Source organism: Panthera uncia, chromosome D1, assembly GCF_023721935.1.
Source record: "Panthera uncia isolate 11264 chromosome D1, Puncia_PCG_1.0, whole genome shotgun sequence".
NCBI lineage: Eukaryota > Metazoa > Chordata > Mammalia > Carnivora > Felidae > Panthera > Panthera uncia.
The window spans coordinates 108,858,507-108,885,064 of record NC_064808.1 but is presented as its reverse complement, the minus strand read 5'-3'; the positions used below and the strand labels follow the sequence as shown (position 1 = coordinate 108,885,064).

The 26,558-nt window shown below is 45.2% G+C and overlaps 1 protein-coding gene across 2 annotated transcripts in view; it reads right to left on the bottom strand.

Annotated features, from left to right (window-relative positions):
- The window catches only part of PDGFD (platelet derived growth factor D), a 221,389-nt gene that overhangs the window by 57,275 nt on the left and 137,556 nt on the right, over nt 1–26,558 (bottom strand). Inside the window, exons 2-3 of one of the 2 annotated variants that reach the window (XM_049614174.1) lie at nt 15,393–15,579; nt 12,580–12,760 (exon numbers count right to left, since the gene is read on the bottom strand). In XM_049614174.1, the coding sequence (XP_049470131.1) occupies nt 12,580–12,760; nt 15,393–15,579 (368 nt within the window). Of the gene's footprint in view, nt 1–12,579; nt 12,761–15,392; nt 15,598–26,558 lie in introns of both variants that reach the window. The other variant, XM_049614173.1, reaches the window with a different exon arrangement.

Below are 26,558 nucleotides of genomic sequence, written 5' to 3'. Positions count from 1 at the left end.
AGTAAGTTTCTATTACAAATTCATATTTCTTTTTTGTCTGTTCTAAAGATATTTATTGTAGAGATTAAAAATACTTGGCGGTTTAGTATTTTTTTTTCTCCAGGAAAATAGCCAGTTTTAGTATTTCGGGGCCAGGGTGGGGAGGGGAATGCCAGAAGATCACATTGGGTACTTGTAGCCTCGAATGGCTCCATGCTTCAGACATCTGACTTGTCTTTGAGCCAAAGGAATATTTTAGGTGCTATTTGCAGAGTGTTTTGTAGAATTAGGTGAGGCATGAATGTCTTCCTACAGCCGTGACCTCAAGGAATTTTTCAAGTCTAAATATACTACTAAAATTAGAATCTTCATATTGAAAGTATAGTTCCAGATATTTTCAGGAAGAGTTCAAGGGGGACAAAGGGATTGTGTATCTAAAAGAGCGTAACGGAAAAGAGCCAGTAAGGGTTTACTGTCCCACAACCGACTCAGGGCGTACCCAGGTTTCCCACCCGGCACCGGAATCACACCACACGGCTGCTCCTAGGTCTGACCTCACTCTTAGTCCAAGATCTCCGGTGTCCATCTGGTTTAACACGCTGCACACTCACTGTTGGGTCCCCCCTACAAATTAATATATTGCGACCCGACCCCCAGTGAGATGTACTGGGGCCCCAGGGGGGTGACGAGGTCATGAATGGGATTAGTGCCCTGATAAAAGAGCCTCCAGAGAGCTCCCTCACCCCTCTGCCATGTGAAGTTATTGCAAAAAGACGGCCAGCTATGAATTAAGTGGGCCCTCATCAGACACCAAATCTGCCAGGGCCTTGAACCTGGACTTCCCAGGCTCCAAACCTGTGAAAAATAAAAATTTTTTAAGCCACCCAGGCTATGGTGTTCTGTTATGGCGGCACATATGGACTGAGACGCAAGACCCCTTAACCTTGGACTACGTAATTCGATTCTAACCTTCCAAGGCATTTGAACGGTAACAGTAGCAGTAGTAATAATATAATAGTTCCACCTGGTACATACCAAGTGCACATCAAGCCCCTACGTCTCACAGGTAATCCTCACGCAGTTTTACGATGCAGGTGGTTCCTTCTGACTTTGCAAATGAAGAAACAGCAGCGGGGGCAGTTTAAATGTATGTCCTGGGTCTCACAGATCATACACAGATGTGAACTTGAGTGTTTCTGATTCATAGGTCCTCTATCCTATACAGAAAACCTCAAAAAAAAATCAAACAAGGGGCCTTGGAGTGTCTTGAAAACCTGGAAAGCTCTCAAGGCCTTCACAGAGACCCTCAGAATAAGAGGCCGTCAAGACCTCAAAGACATTTTTGCCACCGCGTTTTTTAAAAATATTTTTAACGTTTATTTATTTTTGAGACAGAGAAACAAAGTGTGAGCAGGGGAGGGGCAGAGAGAGAGGGAGATACAGAATGCAAAGCAGGTTCCAGGCCCCGAGCTGTCAGCACAGAGCCCGATGTGGGGCTGGAATCCACGAACCGTGAGATCGTGACCTGAGCTGAAACTGGATGCTTAACTGACTGAGCTCCCCGAGCGCCCCCATTTTTGCCATTATTACGAAGCCCTTCGTCTTTCCAGGCCGCTGACATTCTGCATGAGAGAGGCCACCTCAGCAAGTGCATCAACAGAGGACCAAGCCATGTCTGCTCTGATGTCACAATGACATAGTCCGAAGTGAGAGCTGCTGAAGTCAGGCTCTTACGGATGCAACTATATGCTCCTTGAGGTGCCAACGTGGTGGAGACAGACTTCAGAAGCGGAATACCCGCCTCTCCTCCAAAGCTCCCTTGACGTTTGACCCCAACAATGGCCCCTACTCTTCCATTCTCACAGTCCCCATCTTCCCCGCCAGTGCCCAGTGAATCCTGGGCCATCAGTAGGTTGGTACAACTTAAGACTTAAGTCTGGAAAAACACAGGCAATTTGCTGTTAGAGCATCTTTATAATCTCTGGCAACTGCTTTTATAGTTTTTACTCCAAATTATCAGATGCATCATAGGAACTCAATACTTGCTGGTTCAGCTCAATTAAACATTTCCAGACCTACTTAGAACAACACCCTGTGAAGAACCTTCAGGAATAAGCCAATTCCCTGCCTTCAAGGAGAGTCAGTGAGGCCTGTACAACAGTTCATTAAAAAAAAAAAAAAAAAGACTGGAAAGAAAGGCATCAAAATATTCATAGTACTTATATTTGGGTGATGGGAACTTCTGGTGTTTGTTTTTTCTCTTTTTCTTTATTACTATTCTACATATTTCCAGAAGTATCTGGGATGTGTGTATCTTATTTTTTCTTTGAAAAACCATAGTGTTGGGGCGCCGGGTGGCTCAGTCGGTTGAACGTCCGACTTCGGCTCAGGTCATGATCTCACAGCTCGAAGGCTCGTGGGTTCAAGCCCCGCGTCGGGCTCTGTGCTGACAGCTCAGAGCCTGGAGCCTGTTTCGGATTCTGTGTCTCCCTCTTTCTCTGACCCTCCCCTGTTCATGCTCTCTCTCTCTCTCTCTCTCTCTGTCTCAAAAATAAGTAAAATGTTAAAAAAAATTAAAAAAAAAAAAAGAAAAACCATAGTGTTGATAAAGACCGACAATCTGGGTGCCTGATGGGGGGGGGCAGTATATATGGTTGAGGAGCTAAGGAGGAGGAGTTTTGACATGAATACGCTTTGACAGAGGAGGGCTTGGAGTTCTGAGGACAGATATGATACAGATATGAAAATTAAATGCCAGGGATTAGAGGCAGAAAATCCGGTGTTAGTTAGGGAGAAGAGAGAATTGGATGTCAGGCTGAGGTCAGAACACGGAAGGCTTTCAGTTTGAGATGCTTCATAGGAAACTGGAGGTCATTCGCAAGTTTTTAAGTGGGGAAATGATTCGGCCACAGTTCTCCTTTAGCAAGGAACACACTCAGGACAGACTGGAGGTGAGGGACAGGAGGTGGAAAGACCAATCAGGAAGTGATCAGCAGGGCCTAGCCAAGAAGCAATGATTACTTGATTCTTTATTCGTGTATCTCTCTCTGTCAGGGGTGCCTCCATGCCTTTTTTTTTAATCTTTTTGATTTATTTTTTTGCCTGCCTGACTCCAATTTTCCATTGCAAAATAAGGACGAGTCACTTTGAACCGGTGGCTCAATATTTTCACAGGTGACAGAAGCAATGTTGAGTGGAGGGCAGCCTTCATGGGTCACATTCCCACGAATAAAGGGAACAGCAAGGGCAGGTGTTTTCAATGCTACACGAGTCCTGTCTACGTGATTAATTTCTAATCCCTTTGTTCAGCTAGGACGGGAGGCTGGTGTTTCCCTTAAGTTCCAGGGACCTTCGACTTGCCAAAGTGGCTGATTCCTACAGAGATGAAGCAGGTCGACCAGCTCTCCTTAGAGCCGGAGCAGAGGGGGGACTGAGTTCCCAAGGACTGTTACCGGAGATGCCCGACTGAAAAACCAAACCATTAATCACTGTGGGCTTGAACCCTTCATGGGACACACAGCTCTCTGCTTGCTCTTCCATAGGGGAAACGCTTCTGTCTCTATTCCTGCCTCAGTTCACAGATATGGAGATATCAACAAACATTTCTGGTGTCTTTCATCCCAAAGTTCTTCCCTTCATCGCTTCTTCCCTCCTCCTGTTCTTCCTCCACCACATCCCCTTTCCTCGTTTCTCTCTTGGGCTGCCTGCCTTGGACCCCAACCATCAGGAAGGGTCTCCCCTCCCCTCCACTTGCTGGGCCCACCTGCTAAGCATGGGTGGGCATGGAATTGGCCATCCTCACCGACTCTCCTGCCTGTTTGACTCTTTATGACCAGACCTACATCGTCCCTGCAGGGGGAGGGGCCTGTAAGTGTTCCCCGGTCTCTTCTAAGGACCCTGGACTCCTTAAAAGAATCTTTGGGTGTGAATTTGCATCACAGAAGTACACATGCCTTCTGGCTCTGGGTTCCAGACACATTGTCTACTCTAGTTTTACAAGACAGCCTTGAGCTTTGGTGTTTCTTGGAACACCATTAATACAGCTGGTCTTCTGGTGATTTTTTGGCTTCTGTGTCTCTTCTGTACTGGCTAGAATAAACTACAGTAAGGGGTTAGCAACCTTCACCTCCAACACTTTGAATGTATGCCACAGAATATTCTGAAATGCCCTGTATGTATGTATGTATGTATGTATTTATTTATTTTATTGTCTTTGTGCCTTTATCTAGGCAACACACTGCCTGACCCAGTCCAGTGAAGGGGAACAGAATATGTGACCCTAAGATATGTCGCTTTGGCGTAAAGATTATTTTGAGCTGAAGGCAGCTGAACAGAAGAGACAAAGGGCAAGCTCTCTGCCCTCCCCTATATGCCTAGAAGCAGGATACAAATTTGTAAACGTGTCCCCCTTCCCCTCTCTACCAGAAAGGACAAGGTCCGTCACCAGCGATAACTCTGGACCCTTATCACCGTAGAGCAGCACCAGAGCAATGTACCCATCAAACCTGACTCATTGGCCCTCACATTCCATGAGTCTCCGAGTATTCATCTTCCACAATTTGCTGTCCTGCAAACTCAGGGTGCTTTTCCTTTGTCTTGTTCCTTCTCCAAAGATGTGCTGTTCTCTCGTTAAGATGTTGAACCGCCCCTCTGAGTTACTCATCACTGAGGGCTCCCAAGTGTATGCGAGATGCCCGTGTTAATACAGTGCTTTTCTCTTGCTGTTGTCGCTTTTGTTGGTGTAACCTGGGGGCCCCCAGACCCAGAACCTCGGAAGACAGGGGGGCATTCTCTTCTACCCACAATGTCCGTCTGCACGAAGTCAAGTGCTCCCCTTGCCCGTGGGCCCTGAATGCCCCCCACACGTCATCACTGTGATGCCCAAGGCCATCCTGGTGTGCCTTTCTCCCGCACAGGATTATCATTTTCTTATTAGCCACAACCAAGGTCTCAGAAATATCTCCTGAATTTATAAGGGAACATTAGGCAGAGATATTTTTTTACTGAGGTTTGCTTCATAGCTCTTCAGGGAAGAAATACTGCTCTGTTTTAGGCATGTCTTAAATATGCAAGCCTTTTCTAATTTAGTCAAATGGCTTTTTCCCTCATTTTTCTTTTTGGCTCCAGCTACGAAAATATTAGTGCATCAAAGAGCCTGGTTATAGAGAGAAAGTTATGGGTATATAGAGAGGCACAGCCATTTAAAGTTGTGACGACTTTCTGGTTCTCAAGGACGAAAGTCGACTTGTAGCGTGCCCGCGTAATTAAATACTAGATCAACAGGATGCTGGACCATCCAAGTGTCATTAAACAGCCTCTCTCTCAAAGCTGAAAATGTGTTTACTCAGCACATGGGGAGTCATCTGCTCATGTGATTAGCACATGGGGTTTATGAGGAAAATTAATTACAGTAGTAAAGGATTATTTCAACACTGTGTTGGAAAGGACTCATCAGCGTGGAAGAAAATAACCCCAAAGTCAGATAACACCTACAGATAATATGCATGGGGCTCTTTGCTGCCTCCATGGACCCACAGGACATCATGGATGAAACATGGGTATTCCCTGAGATTTTATGCACAATTTTATACACATCTATTTTTTTCTGGAGGGTCCACAGCTTTCATAGTTCATGGATGGCGCCTATGTGTGAGCTCTGTGACCACAGGCAAACTCCTAACTTCTCTCGTTCGCAAAGTTATGTCACCTGTGTTCACCGCCTCACTTGTAAAAATAAGACGGTTGGCCAAGCACTAGGTATCTAAGATACTGCGACTCCCTTCCACATTTTTCTTGAAACCCGTCTTCCTGTAGTGCATAGGTCCATAGCAGAATAGTGATTACTGAGGACGTGCCAGGGCCTGAGTTAGACTCTGCACACGCGATGCCTCATACGTTTAATCCTCACGGTCACCCAGATGGTTGGATGCTATCGTTATTGTATTTTCATTATTATTATTTTAAAATATATTCTCCTCCTCCACCTCAGGACTGTGCCAAATTATAAGTTCTATGACAGGACAGCAGGACCATAAAGCATTTCTTCACTATGCTCTATCCAGTACGGACCCTACTGCATGGCACATAATACGCGCTCAGTAAAAAGCCTGTTGAATAACGCATTGAAATAAGAGTTGGGCAGGGCCACGTGCTATTATCATGGGACTTCATTCCACCTCACTTTTCTGTCTCCTCCTGTTTCCTTAAACTTTTTTTTTTTTAATCTATCTCCTCCTCTTCTGCTCCCCACCCCCACCTCCTGCAAGAGCTCAACCTGCCCTTCATTCCCCTCACCCACAATGTGCTTCTGGACCTGGCCACACCCTTTCAGAAATCATCCTTCGCTCCAAGATTATACTAAATTTTGCTCTTCAGTCCTTCACGAATTCTATTAAAGTTCTCATTATGTGTTCAGGTTTTAGGAAAGCAATCTGATTAAAACGAGTTCACTCACCCTTTCCAAAGAGACTCCTGATTCCTCAAAATGTTCTACGTAATTAGTGACACTTTAGGACATTAAAATTTCACTAAGAACATTTATCACCCCTTGCCTACGAAGGGCCACAAAAGGGAGACTCTGTCCTAAAGAATGTGCTTCGCCCCACAGCCTCTGAACCCCCTGCCAGGCTCACCAACGTGGCAGGCCCGGGCAACCTCAGGCTTCTAGAGCCCACGTCTGTCCCTCCTGCTCTGCTCCCCTCCTGCTGGACCCTGTCCCTGCCCCACACGTTGTCTGAAACCTTGTTGACACTTTCTCGGTGTCTGGACTTAGCTGACCCCTGGTCCAAGCGCTGGGACCCTTGAGAGATGCACGAGAAGATGGGCTGAGATGGGAAATCTCCTTTCTCACTCTTGACTGAGGGCCGTTAGGTGCTGTTCTGTTCCCCCCCTTACGTCTGCTCCCTTCCAGCAGCCTGCATCCCAAGACAGCAAGAGAACTATTACTGTCACGTGAAAGACATCTTCTCGTTTCTGTGCTAGGGTCTTACGATCTGCTGTTCTTTTCTCCCACGGCTTCTCACGGTGCCTCCCGCCATGACACTCTAGCTGTCCATCACTCTCCATCACACTACCCACGTCTATCTTCTTTCCTGCCTTTACCGAACGGCAAATAATTGGTTTGTGAATGCATCCTGACTTCCCTAGTTACTTAGGCATTTATTGTCCGTTTCTTCCCACTACCAGGCGAGGTCCTGAGGGCAGACACACTGTCTTTTTCAGGCTGGATTTCCAGGGCGCTGGATGTAGCTGGGTCTAGCTCACAGTAGGTATTCAATGAATAATCTCACAGCCCCCAAACCTTCAGTAGGATCTATTTGAAAGGAAGAAACTGATGGGGAGAGCTGCTGTGTGGTCACCACACTGACCACAACAGTCCTTTGATCTACACATAGTCCTGGCTGTGTGGCCAGAACACCCGTACATGTTCAGGATGTCCAACGATTTCATCTGCAAAAATTAGGACAGCATTTCCACACATTTTACAGAGAAAGTGAAGGCGTCCTTCACTCTCCAGCTCCTTCTGAGATTTCGGCTTAGGGGAATAGAATGAACTGCCCACACCATTAGTTTGTTTTTTTTTTAACCAACTGGTAAGCCTTAGACTAAACAAAATTAGAATCAGCAAAAGGTGCTACAATTGGGAACCCTATCTTATGCAGTTCCTGGGTTTTATTCCTCCTGTTTGCTCTCCTTCTTCCCCTTCTTCCTTTTCTTTTTCTATTTGGAATAATTACTTACAAGGCAAAACCATGCTTCATGCAGAGTTTCAATCTCAGTGGAAATCCTAACTTCACTGCTAGAAATTCAAACTATAGAGATATATAGTTAAGCAACTGACCTGATAAAATTGCTTTTTTAATTGTTTGTAATAGGTACTAGCAGATTTCAAGTTATGAAATAAACTAGAATTATTTCATAAAAAGAAAGTTTTTGAGTAGCTTTAAAATGACTTCATTTTTTGTTTTTGAATGAAAAAAAAATGGCCCTTACATTAAACACATGTGTGCGCCATGCACAAACTCACTCACACCAATAAACGTTTTTAGGTTTGTTACAACGTACAAGAAAATATTTCTACCATGGACAAAGGAAGTGGTGTGCATACACGTGCCCACCTACACAGGACAGCTGGGCCGTTTGCGTGGGAATGTCGAGTTCACCTGTCACCCGATGTGTTAATAACACCAGTGACGACGACAGTAGTCAGAACAGCGGATATTTGAGGAATGAATAAGTTCCAGGCAGAACACTCTACAAAAGTTGTCTAATTTCATCCTCACGACTACTTCACCTCAGGCAGTATGACCATCACTTTATGGGTGAACAAACCGTAGTAAATAGTAGAGTTGAGATTCACACTCATGCCGGGTGCCTTCTGGGAATCCAATGGGAGCCTTGTAATTGGATACCTTTCCAAAGACCTACTTAACAGATTCCTGACATTCCCCAACAAAGTGAGTTGGAGGTGGGAGAGCCTGATTTATTTAGACAACCATATCTTGCTAACAAGGATTTGATAACATTATCCATTCTGCCTAATTATGCCCTCTGACGTTTACCTCTTCTCCACAGTAGAGTGAAATGAAGGAAAAAAGCCTGAGCAGGAGAGCAAAAACTGAAATCAAGCAGTTCTAACGAATCATATTTTACCTGGAAAGAGTCAACTCAACAAACGGGCTAGCTAGCCGTGTATAAGGCACTGCATAGAATACACACAGCAAGAAGACCCTTGAATAGTTCATTATGAATGCTGAAAATAAGACAACAGGCTTAAAATGGAGTCACTCATGCTAAGGCCCATGTGACCGAACTGAGACCTACTTATAGTTCTGGTTTCCCCCCAAATGGATTCTTAAAGCAGTCAGTCAGGAATCTCCTCATCAGCTCTAGTGCATCATCTACCTGACAGATCCCTGCTGTCTTCTAAACACAAGTAACTTTGCACTAACTCACTCAGCTTTTTGCCCAGTAGAACTCCCTTGTTCCCGCTCCCTTCTGCGTATATTAGACTTTCTGTTCGCATACCTCCTTGCAGCTCCTTCCTGTCGGCTAGCTTGGGGGCTGTCTCATGAGTGAGTCATTGAATACAGCCAACAAGACGTCTAAAATTTACTCAGCTGAATTTTTTAAACACCGTTAACTTGGAAGACACATATATACACAACTAGTGACTGTAAAGGTGGGATAATTAGCACCATTATTTATTGACCATTTACTACATCCTAGGCGCGGCACGAAGTATTTGGTACCATTTAAAAGCCTCACACCAGTGCCAATTATCATCATTTGATACATGTGACAGGAAAGGGGAAGAGACTTGTTTAATATCAGACCATTAGTAAGTAGGGAAACCTTAGTCGATCCAAAGTGAGCTTTACAGCAAAACTCTGTTCCCATGAGGCTGTGCTCTAGGAGAGACTGAGACAGGTACTGTGGAAAAAAAAAAAAAAAAGGTACAAGATCGAATCCCAAGCACATCACACAAAATTGTAACTTGTGAACCACTCGTGACCACAAATAAGTGATCGTGATGTGAACCATGAGTCACCCACCCTTTGGTGGAATGAAAACCTAAGCAAAGATGCACATGGGACTGGGCACCGCAAAGATGCGATGAGTACAGATCACGTAGATATGATTCCAGGGCACAGGGCTCCTGTGGCCCCGTGCACCTGCGAGTTGCATCTAGGGCAACTCCTTCTGTACCCGGAGAGTCACTGAGGTACCAGTTAGGAGGATGTCCCATGCGAAGCAGACAGGCGAAAAGGTAGAGATGAGAAGGGGGGTGTCCCGACCTACCCAGAGAGCTAGCTGTCATTTTCCAAGAGGACACTCACTCCTCAGGAACTATTCTCTGCTCAAATTTCCCTAGATCTAGCATGCCTGAAGGTAGGCATGGCAAAAAACAGCTGCCTGTGACCCTTACAAGTTTTGTGGGGCTGCGTAACATTGTAAAAATAGTCGCTCAGATATACTCAGAGAGTGTCTGCTGTGTTTAATCCCTTGTCTCTGTATCAGCTTAGGGGTGGTCAACTTTAGGTTTTAGGCCCAGTCTCTGTAGCATCTGGCTTTAGAAACACTGCCCTTTTAAAGTCTCTGCAAGTACAATTTAAACACAAATAAAATGATCTTCCTGGAACACCTGGGTGGCTCAGCCGGTTGAGCGTCCAACTCTAGATTTTGGCTCAGGTCGTAATCTCACAGTTGGTGAATTTGAGCCCCACATCGGACTCTGTGCTGGCAGTGCAGTCTGCTTGGGATTCTTTCTCTCTCTCTTTCTCTCTCTGTCTGTCTCCCCTCCCCCTCGCTGCCCCTCTCTCTGCCTCTCCCCAGAGCGTGCTCTCTCTCTCTCCAAGTAAATAAATACACTTAAAAAAGTAAAATAAAATGATCTCTCCAATACACTGGTCAAGCCATAGTGACCTTTTATCCCTGTTGAGCAAGAAACAGGCTTTTATCAAAAGCCACACATATCTTTGGGGCGCCTGGGGGGATCAGTCGGTTAAACGTCCAACTTCAGCTCAGGTCATGATCTCACAGTTCCTGAGTTCGAGCCCTGCGTCGGGCTCTGTGCTGACAGCTCAGGGCCTAGAGCCTGCTTCGGATCCTGTCTCTCTCTCTCTCCCTCTCTCTCTCTCTGCTCCTCCCCTGCTCACGCGCGCACTCTCTCTCTCTCTAAAATAAGTAAACATTAAAAAAAAAAAGCCCACCTATCTATAGTCCACACACCCCTGTAGGTGAAGCTCATTCCACCTCTTGGAATTCAGCCACCAAAGCTCTCTGGCTCTAGTTGATGCTATTTGGTGCCAGACGCCTTGAGAAACCAAAAAGGAGCCTGGAACTGTCCTCAAAAATGCAGACCAAGAGATCAGTAGGGAAATACACCAAAAATTATAAGTATTCTCGCTCCTAAAACCCACAATTAATGTCCTGGCGGAGGTGAGCGAGTGAGTGACGCCAGTTTCCAGCCAGACTCAGAGGCCACTCAACATGCCGCTTAATGCTGGCCACTCAACGGGTGATGGGCCGGCACCGTGAGCTCGAACACCTCCAAAAAGGACTATTCATTCCCCCCAAATCCATACCTGTGCTGCCTCTTCCACAGAAAAGGAGTTATTTTGCCTGAATGACACTGTATGAGAGTTAGGGTGTTTCTAACTGACTTACAGACCGTTTAGTTTAGTCGTCAAGTTTCACAGAAAGTCTATCCGTTAGCACTAACACTTCTTGATGTTTTAAGGGAAAAAAGGTCTTTCCCTGAGCCTATCCATCACCATCCCAACGTGCCCAGCCTGTGCAGCCCGTGAACAGTGGAGAACAGAACAGCACTGAACACATTAAAAGACAGAAACAGAGAAACCAAAGGTTCGCCCTTGAGTTTTAACGCTGAGCAGCACTGATGTGTTTGCAGTAACGTAAGTCATGCCTGATGGATTATTTTCAAATTAAAACTGGGAGCGGTGTCGCCTCATGCTATTTTTTCATTTATTCTGATGTAGAATTCACTTAGCATTTAATAGCTCACTATTATGCAAAAAAGAAAAAAAAAAAACCCACAGGAGGGGAGACAAAACACACAGTGACTCCATCCGTAGCCCTGGGTTCGATTTTGACATCCGTGCTTTGAAGACGGATAAAGACAGACGGAACGGGAATGAAGCGTGCTCATGGGAGAATAAAAGGTCACACACTACGAACACAAGAAGGGTTCAGGGACAGCCAAGGTCACGGACAGGTAAAATTATGCCAATGTCTCCCTGAGCCTAACTCACAGAACCCGGTACTTGTGCCTTTGTTCACTGTTCTCCCTTATTACAGCTTTTTAATAGGCTGCCATCCCCACCAGATTATGAGCTCCCAGGGGCTCAAGAACCCTGTCTGTCTTGCTCACCGTGGTATCTACTGCACCTGTCAGAGGCTGACAGTGAGCAGGAACCTTATAGAGTCTTATCAATACCTGACTGAGTAAAGGAGACACCTGATCGCATGTGCCCAACAACGAGAATTAACTACCATGCGGATTTTGACTCAATAAGAGGTTGAGCATTTTCCAACGGTTAGATCCACTTAAACCTGGGAAGGGCTGTGGAGGTGTTAAGCGGGGGTGAGACACTCCTGGGTCTACTGGAGGAAGTTCACGAACTTTACGACTCTTGACAACGCTAAGGCTCCATGATCATGACAGAGACCCCTCCCACGTCTGGGTAATTTCAGCTGAAATCGTCCAGACTCTTCTCTGTGGCTGGAATGACACAGACAACTCTTTGAACTAAAGATACTCGACTCTCACATGCCTTTTATTTGGCTGTGCATTTACCTTGCATCAGCTGAACCAGAGGTAACACTGCGTTACTAATATCAACCATTTCCCTTTTTCTGTTTACTATGCGTAGACCCAAGCGTTGACCTAATAGATCAAAACAGTGCTCCTTACTCCAGAAAGCTTTATACCATGTTGGCCGTAGGGCAGTAATGCAGCATCCCACGGAGAATTAACACAGTTCACCCTCACACCACTGCGTTTCATCATGGAAAACGATCTCTGTACTTCGTGAAACCAGTGTCTGCTTTTAATCACAGGGCGGTTAGGATACTTACCACAAAAGAATAATAGATCTTGAATCCAGGTTTAGCCACGAAGTAGTCATCAGACTTGAATGTTATTTTAATTTGGTTTGTTCTTGATGTTATTCTGGGGGGAGCGTCTTTGTGTCCACACCACCGCCCTCTAATTACGGTACTGGTCTCAGATACATCTTCAACCTCCACAAAATCATACCTAGTTTCAATGTGACAGAAATAAGCAAATTTTGATTACAGCACGCTTTGACATTCATCCTTCCCCGGAGAAATTTAAAGTAACATATGTGATTTCTCATGACTACCACCTAACATGAAAATTAAAGCCTACAGAAATTTTTACAGGAAAGCCAGTCTTTGGGTTCAGTCTTTCAAATTCAAACGTCAATAATCTGAAAGAACGTTTATGCACATTTAGCCATGAGTATTCCCAAATCAACAGTCATCAAAATGGGCCACTTTCTGAACATCTGGCTTGGAAGGGTTTCCTAGGAAAAGTAATAATTATAATCTGTTGTCCTATTTTTGGAGATCCAGCTTTAATTATATGCGCAAATATTTACTATATAAAGGTTTTCAAACCAATTCCCACTTTTAATTAATTCGCCACATCCAGTGGTCCCTTAAGAAATGATCCGTATCTATACAGCATGTGGAATCGGCATTATGTTACATCATCTCATTACAGAAAATAAATGGTAAAATAAAATAAAAAGCTCTCTTCCCTTCTGGAAACTGTCTTTTGCAAGGATCCTATAATAAACTAGGATGGTTATCATAGTGAAAAGCATTACGATTTGGGAGAGGGAGGTGCCCTAAGAAATACTGGAGGTATCTGGTTAAACCAGGGTGTGGATGAGGTGACGACCATGGATGGTTCGGCTCTGATGCTGGTCAGAGAAACACAGAATGCCAGGACTGAGGAGGTAGGGAAGGCCTCTTTCAATGTTCCATATAACCTTTCCATCACACAGTAGACTCTCTTCAGGGACACAGTGGACATCTTCCAGGGATCATCGACTTTATTTTCAGGACACCCCAAATCTCGGGACATTCTACTTGTGAGCTGAACTATCTGCCCTTCAGTTCCGGCCATCAGTCACTCTGCCTCTCCCCGAATGTCTTTGAATGCTAAAGTCACAATGCAAAGGATGGGCACTCTGGGCGAACAGTGGTCGTAGACTCAACCCTCTTGATATGTTCTTCACAACTGCCCTTGCGGGATCAGCACGAGAAACATGGCGGCTGAATATGGAGAAAGTCCACCAGGAGGCACAGAGCTTTTACTGGACCGGGCGGGACTGTGTAACGACTGGGCGACTACACTTCGTTGACAGCGATTTATGGGCCCTTCCGTCCTTTTGCCTCAGTTTCCCTCTGAGCAAAGTAAGAGGTTTACACAAATTCACCGGCTGGGTATCTCTTGGGTGGTGTGTAAATTAATTACTTAATGTTTATGCGGTGCTTGGAAGGTGAGAAGCACTCACAAAGAATCATTATTCAAGCAATAAAATATTACAATGTAAACATCAAGGAGGCTTGGGAACAGATGGCAGGAAATCAAGCGCATTGCATTTTATATACAATATGTGTAAATCACAGTTACCGCGCAAAGAATGAGTGTACTTGAAACTTTGTTAATACCACCAAAGGTCACTTTCTTGCGGTGTAAATCCATCAGTGTAGTTTTTCCCTGAGATGAAGTCAGTCTGTCTCTTCCTTCTTCCTGTCCCCTTCCCTGCCTCTTACTCCTCTATCTGCCTCCATAAATTTTGAGCCACAATTGGATTGGCTGAAAGGTCCCGAAAGGAACCCACCCTTAGCGTCTTCCATTTTCAAGGCATGGGTGCTGACACAGCTCCCATCTACCCGGATCAAAACCCACCTCATCATGGAGACCTGGCTTCCCTTTCATGCCATCACCCCTTAACAATCCTCAAAAAAACATTTTTTTTTTTCCCTGCACCAACTCTTTCCCCAGCACAGAAAATCAGTTCTCCCTTTCAAGGGTGACAAGACACAAAACCCGCTGGAGTGTGTTCTCTCTGTAAACGTGAACCGGCTCTTGGGGCACGTATTTGTGTCTGCTTTCTGGCATACATTACCCTCTGTGGTCCTAGAAAGTAACAGGCACTGCTGTTATTCTGGAAGAAACAGCCACACAACAAAAGCTGTCAGCATAATCAACATGCGACAAAGGACAGCCAAATTTGAGGCACCCTCTTCTTATTCAGAGGAAAATAAACCTGCTGAAAGGATTTGGCATTGCAGAACCGTGCATGCGGGAAGCACAGAAAGGAAACAAAGCCCTCCCTCCGATACATACGCTTAGAAGGCACAAGATGATCGAGCAGACCCAGAAAAGGACGGCAAACGGACCATCTGAGGGGGGGTGATGTTTCTTTCTTCTCTGAGGCCCAGGATTTCAGGGTAAGGCCCTGACATGGTCCTCACCATCACCACCTTCCAGTGCGCGGGCTACAATGACCAGGGTCAGTTCCCGGAGCCCTACAGGGGCTCCTTACACGCTCCTTACAGCCACATGATGTGGCTGCGGGTATCGCGGGATGCTGGATGCATCTATGTGCTCCCAAAGGCTGCTCGAGGCCCGGCCAAGACAGGGGCCCTTCCCCAGCAGCCCGGTGGCCCGGCTCTGACGGGTGCGTACCTGGGGTTCTGTGACCGGGCCCTCTGCAGACAAAGCCTGTGCCCCCTGTATTTTGTCCGCTCGGATCTGGGCGGGTCCCCAAAGGAAAGCACGATGCGAGGTTTTACATCCATCGTTTCTTCCCCTTGGACGTGACCCCTGACCTGCGTTTCTCCCCACTCACCTGCAGATATCATTTTCCGCCTCCTCTAATCCGAACTGACTGTCAAAGGCCAGCTGTATTCTTGTTTTCTCCTGGGAACGCAGGCGCCACGTCAGAAGCAGGTTCCTGGGGTAGCTGTTGGGGAAGCGAGGGCTCTGCACATGGCCGTTTCCTGTCACCTGGATGGTCTCGTCTCTTCGGTACAAGTCTGTGAGGTGATTGCTGTCTGTTAGTAGTCACAAACTTGTAGAAATTAGTATGTTGTTCCAATTACGAGAAAGCAAAAAAACAAACAACAAAAAAAAAAACACAGCAGTTGAAAACATCACATTTCAAAGCACGTCGCGATTTCGTCTAACAACCTGAGACCAAGCGGCCGCTTTCTGGTTCTTTCTACACAGAACGGACAGACTCCTTCTCTTACCCCCAGTCCCCTGAGTCCTCACAAGTCTGTACTTGCTGGCGATATTTTGTGATTGGAGACCTCTTTTAACATAGTTTTCGACAAGGCACATGAAGTCACCTCAGAACTCAGGTTCGTTTAGATCGATATTAAAATGAGTAAATAATTTCAAATAGTTCATTAACCCTTCCATTTTTCCCTATGACACAAAAAGCCCCCCAAAAAGCAAAACAACAACTTTCTGTTTTTCTCTACCCTTACAGCATTGATACTATAGCTTCAGCAACGAGCGCAGGTAGAACTCCAGAAATATCACTGAACAAATGACCGAGGGAGTGAAAAATATGAAAGGATCCAATGGTGCTTAATGACTACTCATTTTTAAAAATTTTTTTTAATGTTTATTTATTTTTGAGAGACAGAGAAAGAGTGTGAGTAGGCAAGGGACAGAGAGAGAGGGAGACACAGAATCGGAAGCAGGTTCCAGGCTCTGAGCTGTCAGCACAGAGCCTGACACGGGGCTCGAACTCATGAGCCGTGAGATCATGACCTGAGCCGAAGTCGGACGCTTAACCAACCGCCACCCAGGTGCCCCTAATAACTACTCATTTTTTATTCAAATGACATTTTCCAGTGGTTTCTGTATCACAAAAATCATTAGTTCTTTGCCTTAGTTTTTTGTGACTTGTGGGCCCAATTCTTGTATTTTCCGCGCGTCGTATGATAAAGAACTTGTGTGGTCTTTGTGCCGGGGTCTTGACCGGGAAATCCTACCCACTTAGAACTTCCCAGGTGACTGAAGGGTCTTTGTTATTCACCGTGGGCCCTGGGGCCACGTCTGGGTTTACACTAATGAGGCAATTAACTGTGCCCCCTCCCCACCAGTTTCCGGAAGTGGGCTGGCTATACAGTAAGACCAACCCAACCGTGTGTTGAAAGGCAGAGGGTTTGGAGCCCTGACATCAGCCTGACCTCACAACCTCCCTGGAGGAAAGGAGCACTGTAGATGGAGTCTGGTCCCATCAGCAGTCATTCTCCCAGTCCCACCTGCAGAATGAAACCCCGGGAAAAGTCTGGTCCTGGAAGCTTGAGTAAACCTCCCGGCTGTTGGTGCACGTGCACTTGCTGGGGAGGGCGCTTCGTGCTTGGGAACCGCCCCACCCCCCACCCCCCCCCGCCAGCCCCCAGATCTCACCCTGTGTGTCCTCATTGGGCTGGTCCTGAAATGCACTCTTTACAATAAAACTCAGCAGTAAAACTGTCATTGTAACTCTAGTGCCTTCGTGAGTTCTACAAATTGTTCTACCAAATCATCAAACTTGACGGGTTTATGGGGGGACCCTGAATTGATAGCCTGTTGGTTATGGCGCCCCAAAATCTGCAGCTGGCGTCTGAAGTGCAGGGGGTACGAGCCGTGCCCATAAGCCGTGAACTCTGACCTAAGGCTGGGAGACCTGCGTCAGTCTGACAGCCGAGGCGGGTCCGTTTCTACATCCTTCCCACACGCAGAGTTCTTTGCACTTTGGATTCTGGCTGTGCGGACCCTGCCGGTGCTGCATCCAACCACAGTCCATTTGTGCTTGCCCGCAGAGCGTTTACTCGAGGCCTGTAATTCAGCGAGCCGGGTCAGGGAGGCTTACGTCGCTGCTGGAAGCCACGGGAAGGCTGGGATGCGGAGGGCGGCTGGAGGCTCCCCACGTACCAGAGGGAGGAGGAGGACACAGCCCGCGAGATGCAGAAGCGTCTTACATGGGAACTGCAGACTTGAACCCAGGACACGAGAGCACAGCTCTGTGCCCCCTCCAGTGAGCCCAGCCACACGCCCTCCCCGGGAACGACAAACACTCTTCCTGGCTGGCCTTCCCCTCTTCTCTTCCCTTCACCTGACACTGCAAATGTAGCCGTGAAAATTGCCCGTCTGCTCAACTGTCATCTGGGGCTTGTAGGAAATGGGGGAGGGCTGTTTGCGAGGAAGAGAAATGTCAACCATCCACCAGTCAATCAACAGTCAGTCACCGAGCACAGGATCTAAACATGATGTTTTGCGGTGTCTTCAACACTTCCATCACTGGAGATTTACCGTCATAATCCGTGCCGTGTTTCCTCCAGTAGCATTATTTGCTTAATAGTTCTCTAACTTAGTATTTTTACTGTGTAAGGTCATTTACTTATTTTGAGAGAGAGCGAGAGGAGCAGAGACAAAGGGAGACAGAGAATCCCAAGCAGGTTCCGAGTGTCAGCGTGGAGCCCGACGCGGGGCTTGAACTCACAAACCGTGAGATTTGAAGCCGAAGTCGGCTGCTGAACTGACTGAGCCACCCAGGTGTCCCAGGAGATGCTTATTCCACTCTTAAGAAAGCAGGGGCGGGGTGGAGTTTCCTTCTGATACAGTGTGGTTAGGACAAACTGGTTTCCAGTACTACAAATTTACCACAGACCTATACTGCACTGTATTGAACTATGTCAACCTGAAAAAAAAATTTTTTTGTCAAGTTTGCCTATTTATTTTCCCTTAAATATCAAAATCCTGGGGCGCCTGGGTGGCTCAGTCAGTTAAGCGTCTGACTTCAGCTCAGGTCATGATCTCACAGTTTGTGAGTTCAAACGCCGTGTCGGGCTCTGTGACAACAGCTCAGAGCCTAGAGCCTGCTTCAGATTCCATGTCCCCTCTCTTTCTGCCCCTCCCCTGCTCATGCTGTCTCTCTCAAAAATAAACATTAAAAAATTAAAAAAAAATCAAAATCCTGCCAAAATATACATACACACACACATGAATGATAGTGACCCCATTTATACCGCTCACTTTGGGCCAGACATTGTTGAAGCACTTTGCATGTAAACTGTTTACAAATAGGACACGGTATGCGTGTGTGAGCGTTTGTAACAACTCTGCGATGTGGCTATCACTGCCATTCTACAGATGAAGATTCTGAGGCACAGAGAGGTCAAGGAATTTCTTTAAAGTCACAGAGCAGGTAAAGGATGGAGTCAGAGCACTAACCCGGGCTCTCCGGCCCCAGACCTGATGCTTTTAACCACTCTTCCTTACTCTTAAATTTGGTAGATGCAGTTTTAGACTCTTTGCTATCTGTAATCTGCTCTGACTTGTGAATCACACTGTTTACATATAGTGTATAACTTCATGCCGACTCAGGGCTGTTCTCAGCAGAAGAGTTTTAATGAATTACAGTACAGACCCAACATACCGGGTTTACCCTGAATTACCACCAAGTCTTATAGATGAAGTCACCCTTCTGAATGAGAGCATTTACTGTGGTGTGCAATCAGGCTAACATTGATGGGGCAATTATTACGCGCCAGGCACCCCAGTAAGCATATGATAGTCACTCAATCTTGCGACAACCCTATGATATTAGTAAATATCCCCCACGTGACCGAGGAAGTTCAGAGCATGTAAGAAACTTGTTAGCTCCGGGCACAGAGCTAGCGGTGAATCACAATTGGACCCTAGGCATTGACTCTTCAGAGCACACACCTTTAACCAGAGCGTCGTGGGAGCTGTTGAGCCACAAAAATATGAAACACATCACTTTTCATAGACAACAGTTTCCATGCAAGTTTATATGGCAAGAATGTAACTTCTTATTTTATATTCTCACACAGAAGGAAGTTTACATCCTCATAAACTCTGAGTTACGCATTTCATCTTTTTTTTAAAACCAATTAAAATGGAAAAAAAAAAACCACGCCAAATGTTGTATTTGTTGATTCTGTCCCCAACCCTTTAAACAAACTCAACTCATCCAACCGAGTGTCAAAGGAGCTCATGAAAAGTCACTGCAGGCCACATCACTTCTGTCTGGGATTCATCTAGAACAGCCAAGTGGGGTTCCCAAATCAGACTCATTAACATCACCTGGGAGCTTGTTAGAATGCACATGATTGGGCCCTACCCAGACCTACTGAGGCAGCAAAGCTGGGGGTAGAGACCAGCACTATGTGTTGTAATGGCCCTCCAGGTGATGCAAACGCTCCCTAGCTGGAGAACCACTCACCTCGAGGACCATCTCATGTGCTCTACTACTTTGCTTCTTATTCTTGACTTTCCTGGTTCCTGCACCTCCTTGCTATGATTCCACACCTCAAGTTCAGTTTTCCATCTGACCCCACCAGCTGCTGACCTGTTTGGGACTTGCTTTCCTGTCTTTGACCTGGGAGCCTCCTCCACCTCATCATTTCTGGTCCACAGGTGCCTACCCACCGACTCTGCGGGTCAACCCCTGACCTAGCTTTCTCCATTTCATGGAATCGAGTCGCCTACCCACCAACTCTGCGGGTCAACCCCCGACATAGCTTTCTCCATTTCATGGAATCAAGTCGCCTACCCACCGACTCTGCCGGTCAACCCCCGACCTAGCTTTCTCCATTTCATGGAATCGAGTCCTTCCTGGTCCCAACAGAGATACGTGGTGATCCATAACGTAATGTTTAAGAACAGATGAAATCATGAATAATGCTAATGCTTTTATTTCTTCTCAGGTCGTAATATTATCTATGACAACCTAAAATGCAGAGGCCAAATGCTCAGTGGCTACATAAGGATGAAAATGCTTGATCAACGATTCCATCGGAACACAACGGTAGAATTACAGACTGCACCTGGTGCTCCCACAAATTCAGCACAACAGTCCAGGCCTACCCGTTTGCCCCACTGTCCCAGTCCAGGAGCCAGAGGCACGACTGATATCACAAACTCTATTCTGCAGCCAAGAGGCAAAAACAAAAAGCGGTCACTGAGTCAGGAAAGTCCTACCTTGCAAAGGGATATATTACAAAACTTCATTTGTGAAATGCCTGCTCTGTAATTATGCACTAGATCACAGAAATGGCGCTGGCCCAGACTATAGCTGAATGATATACAAACGAAGAAGTCCCACTTCCCATGCTAAACGACCACAACGAGGCTACTTGATTTTTGCAGGGAGCAACAGTGGTTGTAAGAATCCAATTTTGTAAGTCCATCATAAATATAAGTTTATGTAACAAAAAAGGAGGCAGTAAATATCATTGCTCTCATTCTGCTTTTTCTTTTAAATTTAATTTTGTTTTGTGACTTCAACAGGTAATGAAACCAGCAGCGAGAAGTTAAAGTGATTTGCTGCAGAGGCCGGCGTGTGTAAGAGTGGACTTCAGTCCAACCCCACGGTCGGTGTTCTCACCCTGGTGGCTTTCCCACCATGACGAACTCCAGGATTCCACACACCATGTCCTCTTTGTGGCTCCTGGTTCTTAAACTCATACTTCAGGGTCTGGGTCATGTGGCACTCAAGATTCACTTCGGGTCCAAGTGACGTGACCATTTTCTTTCAAGAGGATGCACCTGCCAGTGGTCTGACCATGACTAAGTAGTCAAGGGCAAGGCAGAGATGGGGAAATGGAATCTCAAGTCCAAAATCTCCAATGGGATAGACACTTCTGTCTGACAATAATTTTATACACAGTTGTACCTTGTCATCTAAAATAAGAGTACAAGTGGGTAACTCTAACGAGTTGTTCCAACACACATTTAGAACAACCTTTTTTTTTCTTATTTTAATGTTTATTTATTTATTTTGAGAGACAGAGAGAGAAAGGGTGAGCAAGGGAGGGGCAGAGAGAGAGGGAGAGACAGAATCCCAAGCAGGCCCATGTGGGGCTCGATCTCACACACCGTGAGGTCGTGACCTGAGCTGAAATCCAGAGTCAGGCCCTAACCCACTGACCACCCAGGCACCCGGAAAATTTTTATTTCTTATATACTAGAAAAGTATTCCAGGCACCTAAGTAGCTCCTTCATACATCAATCTGTGCTGAACACATTATGGAAGACTTTGAGTAAATCTTTTAATGCGGGAACAATGTACTCTGTGTTTAGCCCTTTTTAAAGCTAAGTGAGGCTGGTTAGGTACAGGAGACAAACCATGAAGATACTGAAAGGTGCTTGATAATTTCTTTGAAGGCCTCGTAGGAGAGTAGAAAGAAAAAATCATACGCAGAATGCTACATTCCTCGAGGAAAAGGAATGCCAGTGCCTGCTAGTGTGGGCAAGGGGAGACTCTCAAAATATATCTGAGGGGTGTGTGGGGGGCTCAGTCGGTTAAGTGTCCAGCTCTTGATTTCAGCTCAGGTCACGATCTCACGGTTCGTGGGATTGAGCCCACCGTCGGCTCTGTGCTGACAGTGCAAACAGAGCCTATTGAGATTCTCTCTCTCCCTCTCTCTGTCCCTCTCCGGCTCATGCTGTCTCTGTCTCTCTCAAAATAAATACATAACCTTAAAAAATGTAGAAGATGTATCCGTTACATCCACACACGGATGGATGTTCCTGCATAAAATGCGTATTCGGACTTCTTAAAAACTGAAGGGTATCTCGAAGTAAGACAACACATAAAAGGGAGCTTTATCAGAAATAAAGCAGAAAAATGTATTTCTAAGATGTCCATTTTGATGTAGCCAGTGGGCCTGACATTGTGGGGGCTACATTGTGGGGAGAGCTCCACTGAAAGGTCCTTCCTCCTATTCTGTACTATTTCTATCAAAATCTGTGCCACCGTGTTGACTATGCAAGCAGGCTGTACCACGCTGAAAAAGCCAGGGACCAAGAAAAAGAAGGACAACACTGGGAGAAAAAAAAGCAGGAGAATCTGCTGTTGCGCGTGGGGGCCACGCTCAGATCTACCTGACAACCTGCAGAGTCGGGTGACTGATGTAAGCATGGAATTTACAGCAGTGAGCTCAGCTTTGCCTAATGTGTTAAGATCGGGATTACCACAATTATCTTCGCATTCTCCCTCAGTGGCTAACAACACAGTATAGAAAGATAGAAAAACATCCTAGCATGCAAAATGGTACCTTCATTAGCAAGAGGCAGTGCAGGGCACGTTGAAGACGCAAACAAGAAAGAGGGAGAGGTGGAAAGTACGGAAGAGTGTAGGGCACGGAGTCCCTAATTCTAAAACGAGTAGGTCGATGTGTAGGACAGACCCTAAGACACACAATGGGGATGAAGTGGAATTTAATTAGGAGACAATTTATGCAAAATCATCTAACTTCAAAAGCACAGGGCTGTGGTGCTAAAGGTGTAAGTTAGACTTCATTAGAAACGTTAGTTTAAAAATCAGCACGAGAGCATTCTTAACATCTCTCCCCTCTGTGTTTCCTAAGGCACCGAAGCGTGCCATCACTGAACTAACGCCTTGCTGGGTGTCTTGGTGGGGCCATGCTCATGAAGGAGACTCAGGCACACCTGTCCCATGTTCCTGGTGAGCACGAGGCCCCCCCAGACCCCCGATCAGCTCTCCAACAAGTCACCTGTGCTCACTCTGCTTTTAAGCAACTCGGGCACAAAGCAATTAAATGTCAGCCGTTTATTTTCAATTCTCCAGCAGAGATTTTTCTAGGAACTCCAGCCGTAATTCAAAACCTTTCTAATTATGAAGGTTCAGGGAGGAGGGAGTTGGTTGTCTGCCAGTTCGGCATCTTTTTTTTTTTTTTTTTTTAAATTACAGTTCCTTTTGGCACGCGCCAAAGTGTTAATGTTTTGTAAACAAACTTCCTCAGAGTAACAATTTGGAGAGTGTTTCTGGAGACTAACCTCACTTGATAATTCTCTGAGCTCAAAATTGTTCTTCTTGAAGAATCTGAGTCGAGCAACATAGGAAAATACAAAGTACCATGAATTCTTTTTTGCACATTTGCCAGAAACCGTCACCAGGAGTGCGGCGATGGCCAAAGTACCACGTGAGAGTGATTATTCCTCACCTCACGAGATCTTTTAACACATGAGGTTTTGTTGGGTCATTACACAATGGTGAGCGATTTCGGTAGCCTCCTGGAGCCACAGGCCACATGTTCCAAGACCTCCGTGGATGCCTGGAACCACAGATCGTATTGAACCCTATCTACACTATGTTTTCTCTAAACATGCATACCTCTGATAAAGCCTCCTTTATAATTAGACACAGTGAAAGATCAACAGCAGATACTAATGAAATAAAACAATTATAACAAGATACTGTGATGAAACTTACATGAATGTGGGCATTCTGTCTCTTTCCCTCAAAATATCTTATTCTGTACTCACACTTCTCACGATGATGTGAGGTGATAAAACGCAGCGAGGTAAATGACACAGGCTTGTGATAAAGCATGAGATTGGTTACCCCTGACCTTTCAACTTTACATCAGAACTTTACAACTTTATATCACCTGCTTCCTGACCACAGGTGACCCGCTCACCAAAATCGTGGAAAGTGAGATGGCAAGTAAGGGGCCGGGGGATTACTCTATACTCTTTCCTGCAAAATGGCTTCTACTTTATAGGTATATTACAGAAGTGATTGTAAAATTATAATCAAATGAAAATTATTTTTGGTCTAGATTTAGAAAATTAAAGTCAGTGAAATTAAAGATTGCCCTAAAATAGCCATACTGTATTCTATCACATTAGGATAATTCATATTAAAGGGGCACCTGGGTGGCTCAGTCGGTTAAGCATCTGACTTCGGCTCAGGTCATGATCTCACGGTTCGTGCCTTAAAGCCCTGCATCGGGCTCTTTGCTGACAGCTCAGTGCCTGGAGCCTGCTTCGGATTCTCTGTCTCCCTCTCTCTCTGCCCCTCCCCTGCTCACGCTTTGTCTCTCTCTCTCTCTCTCTCTCTCTCTCTCTCTCTCTCAAAAATAAACATTAAAAAACTAACAATAAATAAAAATTAAAACAAAGGATAATTCACATTAATTATTTCCCCAATAATTCTTTTCTTCTACTGTAGACCTTTGTTTTCTGATGTTGTTGACACGTGAAGGATGTGAAGAGGAATGAATAATACCACTCAGAACTGTGGTAGGTGGGGATGGGCACTGCTGGGTGGCATGACAGAAAGCATTACAGAATCAGAGAACTTTTCACTTATCCTAATGTGAACCTAGAAAACAAGACAATCCTAACGACAAAAATTATCTGCTTTAATCACTGGCAACACAGATCAGAGACACAGAAAGATAACAGACAAAACAGAAAGGAAAGTCATACCCAGGAAAAAGTAGTTTCAGCCTTTTCTCTAGGAAACACTAATTATATGAAAAATCGTATCCTTACATCGTCAGGAAGACTGAAGTATGAACTCTGAGTATGCACAGAGAGTAAGAAGTTTCTGAAGTTATTTTTCAGGGTAAGTTTCAGGAGGAAGCGGTCAGTCCAACAAAACCACCGCGGAATCTGAACAGGGGGGAACAAAGACAATGATTCTGAAAAAGCCCAGAGATTAAAAACGCGATTCATGTGACAAAGAGAAAGCATTTTCCTAATCACATGTGACTAAAGATTCATCAAATCCAAGAAGAAAACTGGGAGTTAATATAAGGATCCTTATGATTTGTGCTCTGTGTATACCTATGTCTATGTTTGATATGTGCATTAATCACCTCCCATGTAATAATTACATAGATCTATAATTATGCTTATGTGTTTATTAAGCTGCATGGCCTTGGTGCTACTTACAGATTGAGTCACTTTTCAATACCAAAAAAACACTTTTTTTGCATATTAATGTTTCTTTCTTCCTTTTTTTTTTTTTGAGAGACAGAGAGAGAGGAAGCAAATGAGCAAGGGACAGAGAGAGGGAGAGAGAAAGAGAGTGAGGGAGAAATGGGGCTCGCCCAAAGTGGGGCTCAAGTTCACCCGATGTGGGACTCGAACTCAGAACCATGAGATCATGACCCGAGCCAAAGGCAGATGCTTAACTGACTGAGCCACCCAGGTGCCCCTCGAATATTAATATTTCAAAATAGGGAAATAGTGTAGGACGGTCCAACTGTTAGGAAATGGAGCAGGTTGGGACAGAGTTTTGTGTAAGTTTAGTCATGCTTAAGAGAGAACTATCCACCTTACTTCAAATTCATATATTTTCATGTACAGCACCATTTATGGATGAAGTATAATTTACATTTGGATATCTAACTGTCACTTCAAATGCCTTTATAAAGTTCGCATTAAAATGGAGCTCTAAAATTAAAGGGTTTTTATGCATACAAATGAGTGTGGAAAAAGAAATGAAAAATATACATACAATAAAAAGCAGAGAAATGATAGCTCATCCATATTCTCTTGTAAAGAAAGAATCAAGCACTTTACAGGACCAAAGCTGAGAAGATATATACAAGTACATAAAGCTAAATTTTGACCTGTCACTGGGCCTTAAGAAAATAAATTCCCTCCTTACCTCAGACAATAAAATTAAAGGCAGTAGAAATTACTATATATCTCAGAATAGGTCAAAGAATTGTCAAAGCTATGACATATTAATGCAAATAATTCATACATTGTGATGGTGATAAACATCTATCTGTCAAAAGCTGATAGCTTTCAAGAGAATCGTTTGCTCTAGAGATCAGTAACTCACAGGAGCCAAAAATGAGAGGACAATTAATTAAGCAGAAAATGCACACGGATTTCCAGCATTCCTCAATCTTTCTGGAAATTCTTGAGGCCTGGGGGTGCCTGGGTGGCTCAGTCAGTTGAGTGTCCGACTTCAGCTCAGGCCATGATCTCACAGTTCTTGGGTTCGAGCCCCGCGTCGGGCTCTGTGCTGACAGCTCGGAGCCTGGAGCCTGCTTCGGATTCTGTCTCCCTCTCTCTCCGCCCTTCCCCCGCTCATGCTCTGTCTCTCTCGCAAAAATTAATAAACGTTAAAAAAATTCTGAGTCCAAAAGTGCTAAGCTAAGCAAATCAGGAGAAAACACACACACACACACACACACACACACACACACACACACACACACAC